General features: G+C 30.4%; 1 protein-coding gene across 1 annotated transcript; it reads left to right on the forward strand.

Moving 5' to 3' along the window:
• The first annotated feature begins 891 nt into the window (after positions 1-891).
• LOC107449568 (uncharacterized) lies at positions 892-10,176 on the forward strand. The gene is made up of 2 exons (XM_087169175.1): positions 892-2,447; positions 9,803-10,176. The coding sequence occupies exon 1, from the start codon at positions 974-976 to the stop codon at positions 2,438-2,440; it is 1,467 nt and encodes a 488-aa protein (XP_087025301.1). The 5' UTR covers positions 892-973; the 3' UTR covers positions 2,441-2,447; positions 9,803-10,176.
• The last annotated feature ends 7,900 nt before the right edge of the window (positions 10,177-18,076 follow it).

The raw sequence follows: 18,076 nt of genomic DNA on the forward strand, positions 1-18,076 counted from the left end.
TAGCAGTCGAGTGCATCGAAAACGAGAAGCAACAGCATGAGGAAGACAATGTCGCAGTCACAAGTAGAAAGTCAACTGTTCAATGTGGACAATCCAATGAATAAACGTATTCAAATCGAAGTGGGAGTTTCTGTCAAGGAAGGCGTGTTCACATCACGTCCGGGTCACCAATGTGGGAATATCTATATCGAACCTGTCTGCCTTCATTTGTAAAAAGGTACCCCATGATACAATCGAGTTAACATGCCTCATATACTAGGGAAATGGAATTGCATTTTTTTAGTGGTAGATACACTACAGATTTCAATAAAACTTTTAAAAATTTATAAAAGATATATTAGTATTATAATTTTATAATACATTTTTCAAATATGCAGATCTTTCAAAAAAAAAATTATAATGGTTTTAAACGAGGAAATTATTTTCCTTCTACTGAAAGCATATATGTACCGATAAATATTTGTTCAAAATATTTTTGTAATTTAACAACAAAATTTTATGTCATAGAAGATTGAAATTTAAAATCTATCATTCAAGTCAATCTTTAAAATCTATCATATCATTAAAGAGAAATTGAAGGTGGAATTTAGTACTTGAGCAGTATTCTTAGTTGATAAGATTTTTAAGAAATTTATTTAGTTCGAAAAATTAAATTAATATGAAAATTTTTATCAATCAAAAGATTTAGGCGTACCTTTGTGGAAACGTAGATTGTAATTTAATATCGATATCCCTTAACATTCTTATGGATTTTTATTCACGTAACAGATAACGACAAGTTTTTTTTTTGTTAAGAAAATTGAAGTAAACGACAATGACGAGTTTAGCTATCTTGCAGCTGTTTATTGAATAAAGATAAGAAATTGCGTGTTATTCTGTTGATAAAGAATGTATCTAATATCAAACCTATTGGCTGTTCAGTAAATGCATACTTGCTGCATCGTGTTAAGTCTTATTTTTTCCACAAAAAATCATGTACAAATGTAAATATAATTTTACGTGGAAAATCGAAAATTTTTCTTTTTGCCACCATCATAATGGCATGAGATTGTCGCGTCTCTTATTTACAAATGAAAATTTTGGAAGCATTTTAGGCGATTTACAACTTTACCCAAGAGGAGAGGGTGAAGAATATTCCGAATTTATTTCATGCACTTTAGGGTTGATTACATATAAGCCCATTGGTTATCTTCAAGGTGAAATTGAAGCAATTGGAGCCAGTGGAAAGATATTGAAAAACCATAAGTGGAAGGAAATTTTAACCCCAGGGGATTTTAAGCAGTTTAATTTTCCTGATTTCCTTGCTATCAAAGATAATGTCCAAGATGCAGAGGATTGTGCCGAAGATACTCTTACGATTTGTTGTAAATTTCATAAATACAATTCTACTGAAATTGTGACAGAGGAAGATTTTTGGTGCACGAAAATTGGTGTCAATCGGAATACTTTTGAAATGTCTGTAGCTAGAGGGAAAACATCGAAACATTTATTAAATTTAGGATCGAATAATGATTTTGAAATTTTTATCACGGAAAGAAACGAAAACATTAAAGTTACATTTACAAGGGTGGTTGCAGAAACAGCTAATAATAAACCATGCATTGCGGACTGCACTTTGACCCTGCTTAATGTACACCATTCAAAAATATATTCGGAAAGAGAAAAGCATTATTTTTCTTCTGAAAATTGCTCAAATTGGGAATTTCCTTCAGAAGCCCTTTCTAAAGAATGGGAGAGTCATCTAAATTCGGAAAATTATCTGATGAGGGTTATATATTTTTATTGCGAGTTTTCCGTTTCGAGTGGAACACAATTCGATATTATCATGCCTAAATCTATATCATCATCTATTGCCAACAAATCATCGTCGACAACAAGTGCTTCTCCTTCATTGCAGGACGACCTTCGAAATCTATTCCATAACAAACATCTCAGCGATGTGAAATTGAGTGTGGATGGCGAAACTCTTGATGCACATAAAACTGTTCTAGTGGCTCGATCCCCGGTGTTTGCTGTCATGTTTGATCACCAAGACATGGAAGAAAGTCGCAGTGGCATTGTGGACATCGTTGATATTGATGCCCACATTATGAAATCATTTTTGGAATTCTTATACACCGATAGTGTAGATGAAATGGATTATGAAATATCTACAAAACTGATGATGGCTGCAGAAAAATACCAAGTATTGTCATTGAAAGAGAAATGTGCGATATTTTTGAAAAATGAAATGTCGGAGGAGAATATATGTGAAATATTGTCTCTGGCTGATGCAGTAAATCATGAATTTTTAAAAGTAGCTTCCATTGAATATATAATAGCGAAGACAGCAACAATTTTATCTTCTCCACAATGGATACCATGGATGGAAAACAATATGAAATTGGCTACTGCTGTTTTCGCAAAATTAACGTTAAGCCAATCTTCCACAAAAAACTGAACATTAGGTAAGTTATAGCTGAAAAATACAAACAATATATTTCTAGTGACTGAATATTTTGTTACTTACAAAGGTTTTCATAATATCCTTAATATACATTTTTTTATTAAATATAATATAATTTAAAAACGAAGTTAAGACAAGTTTAAAATTCTGTTGTTCTTAACATCATTGCTTAATATGAGTATGCTGTAGCAAATTTAAATTCTTATTATTTTCATGCACTGTAAACCATAATTTTTTCAGTCATTTTGTAAACTGAAAGTCTTAATAATTTGAGATATGCAAAAATGTCCATTTTGATAACCTATATTATCGGTTAACTTTTTTTGTGAGTTAATTGTTTTTATTCCTATGCAAGCTATAAGCTAAAATCTACCAACCTTAAAAGCTGTAAAAAAAATTGAATTTATAATCATAAAAATAGCTAGACAAGGCTAAATTTAATCAACTTATTGTTTCTTATCGTATCTTATCTGTTACTTATTATAGCTCTCTCGACGTCCTAAAATGAAAGTGTAGGTGTACTGGATTTGAATCACACAATATTTGTTTTAAATTCAGTCGGCGTGAATTTGAAATATCTTGTGATTAAAAATATCAAATTTACGACCAATTATGATTTTTTTTGCATAAATATAAGATACGCAAGCAATCATAATTAAGGTTGAAAGTTTGTCGTGTGGAAAAAAAGATTGAAAATCTCGGAAAATTCGCGAGGAAATGGTAAAAAGAATAAAAGACATAAATGGTACAAAGAATAAAATAAAATTATTTAAAAGTGCTTACAAATATTATCTTTACTCAAGTATTTAGAATTTAATACAATGTTTAATAATTCTTGTTCATGCATCGTCTTTCAACGCGTAACTCATATTATTTCTGGACTGTGGAAGCTGTGGCGTGAAACTGATCTGAGTTTGGAGTCGAAAAAATGTTTGAAAGATTACATTACTTCAAGTTAATATCCAAAAGGGTTTTATTTCTCACTCCAAAGGGTGTAATTAGCACTACACTTGAAAAGACTTATTAATTTGTGAAAAATTTGTGAAATTAGTGAAAACACAATTAGTGAAAAAAAACCGGCAAAATGACATTTTTAAAGAAATTGGGATTTCTTTGGGAAAGTTCTTAATTTAGCTTTATTTAAATATATAGCATAGTTTTTTTTATTACTAAATCTATTCATTTCAAAGATACTTCAAAATAAATAGAATAGAATTCGGTGACAAATAGTCAATAAACAATCCTAGAAAATTTCTTGCTTGGCATCGAACGCTAAGGCACGGGAGAAAAAAAAATTGAAACAACATTTAAAATTTTAAAATTTAAAATTTCAAGTTCGCAATAGTTTGCGTTTCCGACACACTGCCCTAGTGAAAAGTTTAAATTTTTATCAAAGCCAAGTCGAGTTGAAAAAAGTTTTATTATGTGCTTAGGCAACTTTTTGTTTACTATTATTGTTACTAGCTAAATACATGTTTTTCTTTTCGAAATAAAACTAAAAAATCAATAAATTAGTAATGGTCAGCATTACAAAATCATGCAGAAAATTGCATGATTAACGGAGAAATTCGGTTCAACTCTATTGCTCGAGATCAACCTTTAATGGTCAAAAATTAACATAATTAACAAATTTCTCCGATACTTATATCATTCGAAAGTCTGTATACTCCCCAGTACTCGTAGTAGGCATCGAGATACGCATTTTAGTACATATTCAAACAGCACCAATCAACTAATATGAGTAATACATTTAGCCAAAAAGTTTTCGACTTTTCAGATTATTATTTATAAATTTTAAATAAGAAGAGGCTCATCAATAATCTTTAAGATATGAGTGCTCCTTTAAAATATTAAGTGTTAAACCCGAAATGATAAAAGGACTCATATGTGTGATAAAACTGGTTGCACCTTTTTTCTTAAAATCGGCTTTGCTCATCAGATGAAGAATAAGTCTACATATGAACGAAACAAAGAGATAGTTAAACTATATTTTGCTCCTTGTTAACTGAGATTGCCATGCTTATTCAAATTATGCCTTGGTAGAAACATATCAGAACTCCATCTGGCAAACCACGAGAGGTTTCTGTGATTCTTACAGCCATTTTGCGCAATTGGTGATTAGTTTTACGCAAAAGAATTATTCTTGAAGGTGACGTTGTTTTATAAACCGGTGTTTTCTTGCCTTCCAGATACAAGATTAAAAAGTTAAAAATATATAAAAAAAAGGTGCATATTCACTAAGTGGATTAGTGTTCAACGGCGGAAATTAGTGAAGTGATAACATAAATTATGGAAAATGAGAGTCGCATAACTAATTATGAACGCGTAGTTTACCACGATAGTAAAAAACCTAAAATTGTCTTCCAATCTTTGTCATGAATTAAAATGTGCCGTTTTTGTTTGTAATTGCTTTATTTTTAAGGAAAAATTTAAAATGTGAGCTTCAACAACTATACCTAGATACTTTTTATATTAAAACCAATTAAAAAAACTCTTATTTAATTTCAGAAACACTTTTAGATGTAACGAAATGACATAACTTTTTGACCACAATCAACGCTATTGCAAAGAATAATTTTATTTAAATTAAAAATTACCAAATTCTTGCCCATTTAAGCGATACATACCGTTGGAACTTTTACTCCCGGAAAGTTGAGCTCACGCTGCCTCTGAATCGTTTTTGATCGGTTTCGGACTAACAAGGCTAGATAAAATTTAATACCAGTTTGTTACAAATTAAGATTAATAAAATTTTAATCTATGAATATAATCCTATATACATGTATATTTACTTTATCTTTTCAAACAAAAATATATTTCATGAAAAACATTAAAAGTCCGCCGGGAAAACAAGCAAGCGTCACTTAGCTGGTTCTTCCACTAAACACTTTAAATATAACAGCATTTAAAAATTTTTTTGCTATCAAATATATAATTCAAGATGCTCTCTCTCGCTGATTAATCACTTCCTCTGACTCTGATTCTCTCCCTCAGGACAAAGGTCTACAAAATTTTTATTTTGCAAAGAGCAGCCTATTAAGGCATTTGAGTCGGCAAAAATTACATTTTTCCCCTTGTAGTATATATGCTAAGTAAGCATTGCAGAATGCTGGTGAACTACAATCAATAACACACCAACATTCATTCACATGTTTAGAAGCATGCTTGGAACATAAAATTTTCAAAACTTTGGTTTCAAATCAAAATTTTTTGCTTTTATTTTTGTCCACATTTTTCCTTATTACCCTGTATCTTATGATCAGTAATTATTAAAGAATTGCGATAAAGATTACGATTAAGAATCTACCTATAAGAGACTTAATCGATTGCATCCATGAATGCAAGCTTGTCATGAAAAAATTATATGAATATCTTTATTCATATGAATAGAACTTAAATAATTCTCGTTTTTTTACGTTGTCAATCGTTCAAAGATTAATGAATCTACGAAAAGGACTTTTAGCATCCATGATGTTTGTAATTGGTAGACACTGGCAAAAATAAAAGCTACAGGACAGTGCTAGCTGCAGTCAAATTTAAAAAATATTTTTTAAAGAAAATGCTCAAGTTTTAAAATATCTTCCGGTGAATCGAAATGTTTTGAACAAATCTCAAATTTACCTATTATAATTTATGGAAGTCACTGCAGAATACTATAATGAAAAGCTTGCAAATATAATCTTAGTAATCAAATATTAACATTTATAAAATACTAGCTGTACCCTGCGTGCGTTGCAACGCTTTCAGTTTGAATTTAAATTTTGTATTTAAGTGTGTAAATGCGATTTGTGATTATGATTTGAATAGATAATTTTATTTAATGGTGAAAAAACCAGTGATAGTCTCAACAGTTAATTCTCTAGGATATCGTTAGTGCATTTTCAAACAGACATGTATGGTGATGCACACCGACCCTGAAACATATTTTGGATGATGATCTGAAATAATTCTGGATCAATGGCGTCATGAATATTTCTGCTGATATGAGCTGACCAATTTGTCCTGGTGTGAGTTTTTCAATAAGCCAAATCATGTGGCAATTCTCTTTTTCTGCCGTTCAATAGAATGCATCAAACACCGTGTCTCTCTAAAAACATGACTTTTCGCAATAAAACCAAGTTTAGAGCTTAATATTTGTTTTAACTCACATGTGATAATGCATCATGAAGATCCGATGATGTTTGCCAAAGTTACTAAAGCTCTTTAATTTTAGCTCAAGCAGGATTGCATGTGAATGTAATAAATAACTCTAGCTGTCCATATGCGCACCGATACTTGTAGCAGCACCGAATGAAGTCATTTGGAAACACGGATGTACTGACCTATATTCGCCAAGAAAAGTTTCTATTGATTTGCTTGACCCGATAACAACGTTGATAATGGCTCGGCTGGCGACGTTAAATCTGGTAGTTACACTTTGCCTCCAGAACAGCAAATTCCAGCTGTTTCATTCTTAAATTTGAGAGCACTACAAAACATACATAATTGATCCATTTTTCCGATGTTGACGCTTGGGTGAAAGACTATAGTTGGTTGTCGGATCATAGTGAAATGCACTGAGATTCAAATCAGAGTATTGGCAGCGTGTGAATAGCGAAGTGCGTTCTTGATTGATTTTTATTCTTGCATCCCGTTGCTCTGATGTTTCCGACGAACGGGCCTGATAAGTGCGTAGTTGATTTGTTAACAGTCTTCTTTCCCGTTGCTCTGATGTTTCCAAGGAACAGGCTTGAGTAGTGCGTAGTTGATTTGTTAACAGTCTTCTTTCCTGTTTCTCAGACGTTTCTAAGGAACGGGCTAAAGCATTGTGTTCTCGATTAGTTTCAAGTCTTTCTTCCCGTTGCTCCGATTTTTCTGAAACACGGTTAGTTCTCTTCTTGCGTGCTTGAGATGTTGATCGACTAAGAGCGATTCGTTTAGGCGGCATATTTTTGCAAATATTCTCTTTCAAACAAAAAGAAATGTAGAAGTTGACAGTGGTCGCAAATTTGCTAATTCGAAAATTCACGTATTTATTTTAAATAATAAAAAAACAATAAAAATGAAATAAATTAAATAAGAAATATAATAATGATAAAATTTAAAACAAAAATCTATTTTTGGTAAAAATATATTTGTGGGGGCCCCTTGACGAAATTGGTAACTTATGTTTATCACCATTCCTGTTTGCGCGGAACACCGCGGAAACAGGAATGGCTGCCAAAGCATAATGATATTTTAATAATACATTGGAAAATTTCAGCAAGACATCGGCCAAAACTTTATAAAATTACAATGAACCCAATGTAAGCAAAATTAATAAACCCAATAAAATGCATTTTGAATCGAAATAAAAATTAATGGAGTAAGCACAGAAAGAAAACGAAAAAAAAAGCATCTCACTTATTCATTAAGCTTGAATTTCCTCAGTTTTAGGTGCACAGAATTCTCTAATAGCAGTTAGATACTGTCTAAATTTATCATGAATAGAATCTGTGTTCCTCCATCGCCACATAAATTCGGCGAAATACGAATTAAAAATGGCGTCTGTGGTATCCGAATGGCGGTGACATTTTTTTCTAAAGTCCTTTTTTTATGACTGCCCACATACCTTCGATCCTATTGATCAGAAGCAAAAGTAACCTAACCAGCTGGTATCCAACATAGAACTAACGGACTTCTGAAATTACATATACCGTTGAAAATTTTAGAAATAACGCTGAAATTTAAACGAATCAGAATCACGATTGGGATTCAACATCGGCCAGCTTGGAGATCAACCGCTATCACAACTTGGTGAGAATCAAGGGGCACCCTCAAATATAGTCTACTCCTATTTTTTAAATGAAATAATTAAAATGAATGTGAATTCGCAAACTTTGTAATAATAAACAATCTAATAGTTTTCAAATGACAACTGTCAGCAATGAAAAATTGCATACTAAATTGAGCTAAAGCGTGCAAGGTGAATAAAATTTGCTTTTGCCTTGATTTTTATTAAACAGTTTTCACAATACTAAATCCGTGATCCGACCAATAATTACGAAACTTATTCTCGTTGATTTTACGTGCTTGTGCTCACCTGAAATAAAGAACTGAATTATGATTAAATATTAAAGTATATGTAATTTACTTTTCTAAAAGAATAGAGCTATAAGATAGAAAATATCACTGTTGTTATCTTCAAGATATTTGAAAACTGATTCGTGTACAGCAAAATTTAAAACAATGGCTAACTTTTAACCAATCAGAAAATTCCATTTCGATTTTCGCTGATACCGCTGGAACGGTTTGTGGCAGAATGTTCTATTGTGAATCTAAACCATTCTCGAATCCTTCTGAAGGTACACAGAAAATTTCATTTAAATCAATCCAGCCGTTTAGGAGGAGTTCAGTGACATACACACGAACAGACGAAATATATATATAAAGATTAATCAAATCTGCTGAAAACAAAAAAAAATATTGTTTACTCTCATTTACAAAATGAATCAAGTTAAAAGAAGTAATAGTAATATTCGAAAGTGATAAAAAAGTTTATGGAAGCCTAAGGGAGAGAGAATGAAAATTACGTTAGGAGGGTTAAAGGAGGGTATTTATAAAATACTAATTAACTTCCTTATATACTAATGCATAACAGCCTTCGTGCGAATTTCTCAGCGTTTATGCTAATTTAACATTTTTCGCAGTTCTATGATAAACTTTCCTCTTTTTCTAAGAAAAATAATTTGCAAATTAGAAAAAATTTCACTTCTGCATCATGAACCTAATGCATGTGTTGGTCGTAACATACATTGAAAATCATTTGTTTCAGTACTATAATCATTAATTAAATACATTAAATATAATGAATATTCATTCACTGAGTTAAAAAAAAGTATTCACCATGTTTTCGCCTTTATGGGATCGGTCTCGAAAAGCTCGGTAATTTATATCGGAGAGCTTTTGTAAAATTAACAATAAAATATGATTTCATCGTGGGTGATAAAATTTGATAAATATGGTAAAATTTTGTAAATGTGGTAAAATTTGGCAGTTTTATCATGATACCGTAGAGCATGGCATAAAATCATTTATTTAGTGAAATTTATCTTTCAGTTTTGTATTTTTTACCAAATGTGTGGTAATTTTGAATATACAAACTGAAAAGTAAATTTAACCGAATAAATGGTTATTATATCATGTTTTAGGATGTAATGAAGTAATTAAATTTCACAAAACAATATTTTACAGTTAATTTTGCCACAATTATTATCAAAGCTCCTGGGTAAAAGCTATCGTGTATTTTACTGTTACCCTAAATGTCAGTAATGCCAAAATGTAAATAATTTATCATATTCTTGAAATTTACACCAAAATTAATCTCTTTCTTTATAGGGAGATAGAATCCTTTTGAACTGCACATTTCCTACTAAACTAACGATTAAGCAGTGACATAGCATCCATCGAGGACTTGTAGAAGTATCCTTGCTGTCGCAGTAGTAATATACTGTTACATCAAATGAATAACAGATCCATAGGAAATTTACTTACCGCTAAATATTCGGAATCTATTGTATTGTTGGATCAGTTGAACGGAATAAACAATGTTTAATGTAAAATAGTGATAGAAATGAAAAAAGAAATGAACCAAAAAAAATGTGTTTAAAAGAATTTGTAGTGTTTTTCAAAGAAATTATTATTAATGTTTTGCAATGTAATATTTTTTGCTATGTTGTAATTTTTGATTAATAAAATTGCATGTTTAAAAACATCCTTAGAGCAAACTTCTTCTTTTTTGTATTGGTTAAAAATGCTTTTACAATAAATTATCGTTATACGACTGAATTTTCAATTCAAAAACCAAGTCACAATTTAGAAAACAATCCTGAATCTTCACCGTTCGATCGATAAAACCATAATTTTTTGTGAAATAAAAGTATTGCACTGATGCATTTTCTTCCATAATCCCATTCCTCTGTAAATATTTTCGAAATCCTTGGTAAAAATTTAACTCATAAGAATAAAATACAAGGTATTCTGCAAAGACCACCCTTAATATTCACATTTAAAAACCTTATTAAAATGTTAGTCAAACTGACATACTTTAAGGATCGAATATTGATGTTTAAGCGAGGAAAAAACAAAAAGGCTTTAATAAAATGACAAATCGCAGGAAGATAGATGTAATGAGCAACAAGACTGGTTAGATTGCGAGAAAAAAAAGAGAGGATTTCAAAGATGATAATAGAAGGATACAAATTAAAAAATGTATGGATACACAATGTATACACACTGAAGAGTCAAAAAAACTGGAACAGGCATGAGTATGGAACCAATCAAAGCACAGCGGTGCGATCGGCAACGCGTATATAAGACAAAGACAACGAGTGTATATATATATATATATATATATATATATATATATATATATATATATATATATATATATATATATATATATATATATATATATATATATATATATATATATATATATATATATATAAAGGGGCTTTATGGAAACCCAAGAACACCCAATATATCTCTCTATTCTAAAAAAAAGTTTTTGCAGTTAATTTTGTCCCCTGAAAACCTTTTTAACTACGTGATGAAAATCTAAGATTAAGGAATCAATTCATTCAGAATCTTTCAGGGAAGACATTTAGGGCATTCAAATCTTTTACATAATTTTAAATTTTTATTTATTTTAGTTTTAAAGCACGATTTTGCAGTTAATAATGAAGAATAACCGCCGTTCACAACAGCCAATCACATGTCTGAAAACGGCAAGCTTAAAAAAGCGATTTACAAGTCTGAATTTTCTTTTTCAGAGATGCAACCAATCACAAAATAGTTAGAATTTCATTCTTCAGTTTTACAACATCTCAACTTATTTCGTATTGATATATTGATTAATCTGATTATTTGTTTTCTAAAACGTTAATTCGTAAGTTTAATCTGGTTCCAGCATATAAGATAAAGTTGAATGACAAGGAGTTTAATTAATATGCAATACAGTAAATAAGCGAAGAGATATTTTATAAAAGTATTTAATGAAAAATAATAACAGCGAAATATATGCGTTTGCGAAGCGTTCTATTTACATCTCTGAATGTTGCCACCTATTTTTATGAAAGTTAAACTATTCTCTGCTATAATAAAATTAGACTTATGCGAACCTTACATTCTATTGATCTAAGTGACGATGGGATTTGTATTTTAAAAAAATGTGATAAGATTCGCTTAAAAAATGTTGACGTTATTATATGGGACGAAGCAAGTATGATTCCCAGAAAAGCAATAGAAATGATCGATAGAACTTTTCGTGATCTTCTAGCTAATGAGATACCATTTGGTGGTAAGATAATCATTTTAGGTGGAGATTTTCGACAAGTGTTACCTGTCGTTAAAAAAGCTACACATATGCAGGTTATTAATGAAACTATAAAATACTCTTTTCTTTGGCCATTTTTTGAGATCCTCCATTTGACAATTAATATGAGAGTTAAAGCTGGTAACCAAGAATTTGCCAATTGGTTGTTGACAATTGGCAATGGAGAACTTTTACATCTTGATGCAAGCACTCCTGATCTTTATTGTAAAGATATCATTTCTTGGTTTTTTGAAAAAATCGATTGTCTTAATACTAACTTCATTAATCACATCATATTATCACCGCAAAATGATGAAGTTAACAAAGTTAATGAAAATATTTTATCACGTGTGCCAGGTGAAGAGGTTATAAGTTATAGTATTGATAAGGCCACACTATATGGAGTAGATAAATCAGACGGGAGAGAAGAAGAAGTTACTTTAAGGTATTCTATTGAATATTTAAACTCCATAAATCTCCCGGGACTGCCACCTCATCAGCTCAAATTAAAAGTTGGATGCATTGTAATGCTGATCAGGAACATATCTATTGTTGATGGCCTTTGCAATGGAACTCGATTGACTGTTCTTAAAATAGGGAAAAGAGTATTGACTTGCCAAATTGCTACTGGTAATAAAATTGGTAGTATTGTCAATCTTCCAAGAATAGAATTAAATACATTATCAAGTAATTCTTCCTTACCATTTGTGCTTTATCGACGACAATTTCCTGTTAGATTAGCTTATGCCTTAACAATTAATAAGGCCCAGGGCCAAACCTTCGATAAAGTTGGGCTATATATTGAACGGCCTATTTTTTCTCATGGTCAATTATATGTGGCATTGTCAAGATGCACAACGAAGGAGAACATTAAAATATTTATTAAAGATGATCCTGTCATTAACAATATTGTATATAGAGAAATATTATAACATATATATATAATGTCAAATTTATAAATGTATTTAGCGTAAAGAAAATGCTATTGGTGCACTGTTTATTTTAATTCCGCAAAATTAATGTTTTCATTTATAGTTATTTTGCTGAATATTATTAAAATATTTTTTTAAAAATTACCCTGTTCTTAACAATATTGCTTATTGAAAAATATTATAGTGTTTGCATATATATATATATATATATATATATATATATATATATATATATATATATATATATATATATATATATATATATATATATATATATATATATATATATATATATATATATATATATATATATATATATATATATATATATATATATATATATATATATATATATATATATATATATATATGTATTGAATTAAATGTGTTAAAAATATATTCATTTCTTTGGGACAAAGTCTGTATTATTGTGATTATCATTTTTTTAAACAAGTTTCATATTAAGATTATATCTGCACATTGATGTTAATTTCTGACAATTTTGGCTCATTTAAAGAACAAATAGGACATAGAAGGAACTGTAGTCAACGAAAAAAAGTGACATTGATATTGACACACTGCTTATTCTGCATTTAAGAAAATTAATTCTTTTCGATGATAACAGTTAATATTCAGTTTAATATTGAAATATATGAAATCAAAGCATTCTTGGTTTTGCGAAGCAAACCAAGCAAGAATTGCGAAGCAATTCTCCGGGGGTTGGCGAGCGTCAGCGAGCAGGGGGCGGAGCCCTCTAGTAGTAAAAATAATTTTATTAAGCGATGTAATCGGTATTTAAAATGCATTTTGCACATAATTAATGTTCAACTGTTTATAAATGTTTTTAAAATAATTTCCTTTGAACTATATATTTAATAAAACTTTAATAATAAAACTTTAATCTAAATATAGAATACAAAATAATGCAGTTAAACCTTTTGTCCTATAACAGACTAAAAAAAAAAGACAAATATAGTATTCTAATACAAAGTTTAATACAAAAAATAGAAATTGAAAACTTTAAATCAATTTGCGTTTGAAAATATAATCAGGAGAAAGATTTACGTGCCTAATATCTCCTAGAGACGAATAAAACTCTAAACTTATAATCTTACAAAATTTTGATCGAAAAAGAAATAAAGCGCTTTTTTCACCGAAATGGAAAATTTTAATTCTGACTGAAATGCAGACAGCAGCATTACATGTATGACAGCAGCAAAAATGTGTTCTGAATAAGTTCGAAAATCCATTCCGGGAGAAAGTATGTCTGGACAAGGCTTACCCTAGATCAGGGGTAGCGAACCTTTATACACCAACGTGCCATTTTCTCTAAAAAATTGCTTAATGAGGTCATAGACGTGCCGTCAAATAATTTTAACATCGTGATTATTTGGAAAATAATAATACTAAATACTATCAACTCAAAACTCTTTATTTACATTGAAAAGAACAATACATTTTGCAATGTCTCAGTTATACACGTAATTCATCTTAAAGTAACATCAGTGTGACTTCTGTTGTTGCATATTAGATGACCAATAACTTATATTAGGTTGTAAGATGTTAGTTTAAGCAGGACTGCTGATTTTTTTTGCTAGTTATTTACTGTTAGCTTGCTTTTTACGATTATTAATTATTTTTCTTTCAGTTCTAATTTTTTTATTAATAATTGTTTATTATTTTGTTTGTTTTTGTGAATTTTAATTTAATTGTTACACATGCTTCATAGCGTAATAACATTTGTGTAATAACAATTCATAGTGTAACAAGAATTGTGATCGGTAGAGTGCCCAAAATATTGTGTCGCATGCCATTTATGGCACGCGTGCCAATGGTTCGCCATCCCTGCCCTATATATTATCTGTATTGTTCTGGATTACCACGTTACATGTTTACATGGTTCATAAAAAAATCATGGATTATACTGGTGACCAAATATTTTGTTGCATTTATATGAATAAGTGATATAGAGACATAATTTTGATATTTTCAGTCTATTTTGTCAAAGCGTAGAAGTTCAAAAACGTTATATCTAACAAGACGTTACGCAAATATTGCGCCAAACTTTTAAGGGAGCTAGGGCACATCGACTGGATTAAAATTGCATTCGAATCCATGCATAGAAATGTCATCATACGCGGCTAGGGGTCATTGTGATTTTTTTAGAAGCATACGAAGAAACTACTCAAAATAGAAGAGTGTCCCTTATTAACATTACATTTCGCAAAACTATTTATTAATCTCTTTATGCAGAAATATTTAATGAATTTTTTAAGTGACCAGATATTAGATGGGAAATTAAAAACCAAAATTTAGGATGAAATTTCAATGGTGACGGAGAAAAATTGATTAGGTTTAAATTTTTGTCCCAAAATAATCTGGAGCTGAATGTGCGAATCCACAATGTGTGTTAATTCAATAAGTCTTTTCGATGTCCTTTAGTTGAATACTTTTTAAATTAGCTGAAATATTTTAACAATATCAACAAAAAAACACTTGAAAAAGAGTGCAGCAGATGTAGGATTGGTAAATGAAGTAAGCAGGAAGTAAATTCCCCAAAAAAATTGTGTCTTAAAGAAAAAAAACATAAGATATACTAAATGTTTTGCAAGATAAGTTCATTAGAATCTTTTAATCATTAGAAATTTTTTAATTATTAAAAAATATTTGTTTCTAAGTTTAAAGTAGGTTCAGTGGAAGATTTAATTATTTTTTGGTTAATATATCGAGGTGTTTAATGTTTTATAGCCAGGGAGTTTTTTTGTAAATGCAGCAAAAAGTGTGCCTTAAAGCAGCAAGAAATAAATCACGTTTTATTATTTAGTTTATAATATTGAGGAATAAAAAACGTAATCAATTAAAAAAAATCTTATTAGTACTTTTTTTTCGATTTATTAGTGGTTTGTTATGTGATTCGCTTGTCTAATAACGTAAGTAAGGGCAAGAAATTTAAACTTTTGAGATAAGAAAATACCGGGATGCGTGATGAATAGGCTTCTGAAAGGATGAAGATACTAAAGGGAATTTTTAGGCTATTTTTAGACTATATTTATTAATTTTTAGGCTATATTTATTTATTAGGCTATATTTATTAGAGGGGTGCACTTCTTGATTTCCACTGACACCATATATGGCCAATAATTTGACTTCTGCCACACACATACCTCGCAGCGCTTTCTACAGGGAGGACTCATTTACACACCATCCATCCATCCGCAGATTCCAAGTTTTGATCTGAACCAGAGCACAATCAATCTTCCATCCAGTTATCCCAGAGGTATTGAGTTGTTATGGGATTATGAGAACTCGGAAGATTTCGTGACCACGAGAGATTTATCGTGCACCTGTTCACATTATATACATGGGAAATAAAGAAAATGTTTTGTCTTTATTGATTGTCTTCAATTTTCCAATTATCAAAATTTATAAAACCATAATATGCTTTTAAATGCCATAATATGCTCAAAACCATAATAACCATATAAAAACCATAATATGCGCATCTGCATTTGCTGTTTTGACGTTGTAGTATTCTGCCTAAAGGCAAAGGTTCTTTGGCAACGAACAGTTGACTGCAACAGTCAACTGTTCGTTGCCAAATACATTTGTAGCCTACTTCCACTCCGAAAACAGACAAAAGCTGTTACTTAAAGCCCATTAAACGCCCCCATATAAACCGTTGATAAAAAATTTTAATTTTGGTATGTTTTAAGGTGTAATAGACATTTCTAATCATATGAGCTTTAAATTTTTAAAAAAAATTTAATTGGTTAAAAGATATAATAGGGTTCCAAAATGGGAGACTTGGCGTTTAATGGGACTAACATAGCTCACTTACACACTACGCTACAAGTTAAACGTTTAGTTTCATTACTTGTACATATTTTGATAAAAATCACCAAATTTATTTTAATGGGATCAATAAAGTTAAATTTGAAATAAACATGCTTGAGCGAAGAAGCAAAATAGTTCATAAATATTTTTTGTAGGAAACAAAATCGTACACTTTTTGTGAAGCATTACTTTACATTTTTCACAGCACAAAGGAGTGTTCTTTTTGCTCAACTTATATTTTGACTGCTTACCAGCCTGTGTAATTAAGTGATTAACTCCATCAAATCGAATGTTGGTATTTACTTGCCCATGTGGTCCAAGTCCATTAGGCAAAGTCTCCGGTCCGTCCCATGACTACATCGCGAAGAAATGTTAATTTTGACATCTGTACATTAACCTCACGATGAATCCTCCATGCTGTTACTACAGCTGTGTTAAGAATGTTGGTAAAAAAAGGGCCACCACCACATTTTACAATTTATTTTTGGTCTGTAAGAACTGAAATCGGTCAAGAATATCAACACCACCCATGTTCTGATTATATGAGGCAACTATTCCAGGTTGAGGTAAATCAGTTTTCTTCCTGGACTTTTGGCACCAACGTTTAACACGTCCTATTGGTTCAATTCCCTCAAAATTTGATGCCAGGAATACAATTTTATTGTCTTTCCATTTTACAACGCTAACACTCTTTGTTGTAACGCAGACATTATACTACAAGCACGCAAAGCTACATTTATGACCTGAGAATTTATCAGTATCTAATGTTTCCATATAATCAATGCTTGCTGCACAGTTAAAAACCTGCGAGCCACTTTTAAAAAGTTACTTAGAAAAAAAGAATCACACTCACCGAACGATTAGATCAAAATACTGAGAATTTTTTATTTTTTATTTTTTTTTTTTATCTTACAGTTTGAAACATTCTATGTGACAGAATGGATAATGGGAGGGGTCACAATGAGCAATTCAACACCTGCACTGATAATATTTGACCTTCAACAACAAAAGAGAGGGTACTAAGTATGACGAAAAAGAATCCATAAATATTTGCCTTTATGTAAATGTGTTGAGGATGGTGTTAGTCACAGAATGCCAAGTCTCCCATTTTGGGACCTCTTTAAATGAACAACTGTAAAATCGGTCTAAATCAAATTTTTTCAATTTTGTTTGCGACTATATGAAGACAGAACAATTGTTTTGTATATTCAATATTTTTAAATTTCTCGACTTGAAAAATTATTTTTTTTCTGAAATTATTTTCATTTGAAGTAAAAAAAGCGATTTTGATTACATTTAGGCAATTTCTAAACAAACAATTTACATTTCGAACCTTCTGTGAAAATTTCTAATAAAACTAAAAACTTTCAACAGTCGATAAAAAAAATATAAAAAATATGCATGTGAATTACTCAGCGAGAAAAAAATTCTTAAACAAAGGTTCCCAAAATGGGAGACTTGGCGCTTAATGGGTTTAATACTTTCATTCACTTTAATCTACAAAATCTAACTAACCAACAAAATAAATAA

Source organism: Parasteatoda tepidariorum, chromosome 8, assembly GCF_982258835.1.
Source record: "Parasteatoda tepidariorum strain Cologne lab strain chromosome 8, Ptep-v5.0, whole genome shotgun sequence".
Classification (NCBI taxonomy): Eukaryota; Metazoa; Arthropoda; class Arachnida; order Araneae; family Theridiidae; genus Parasteatoda; species Parasteatoda tepidariorum.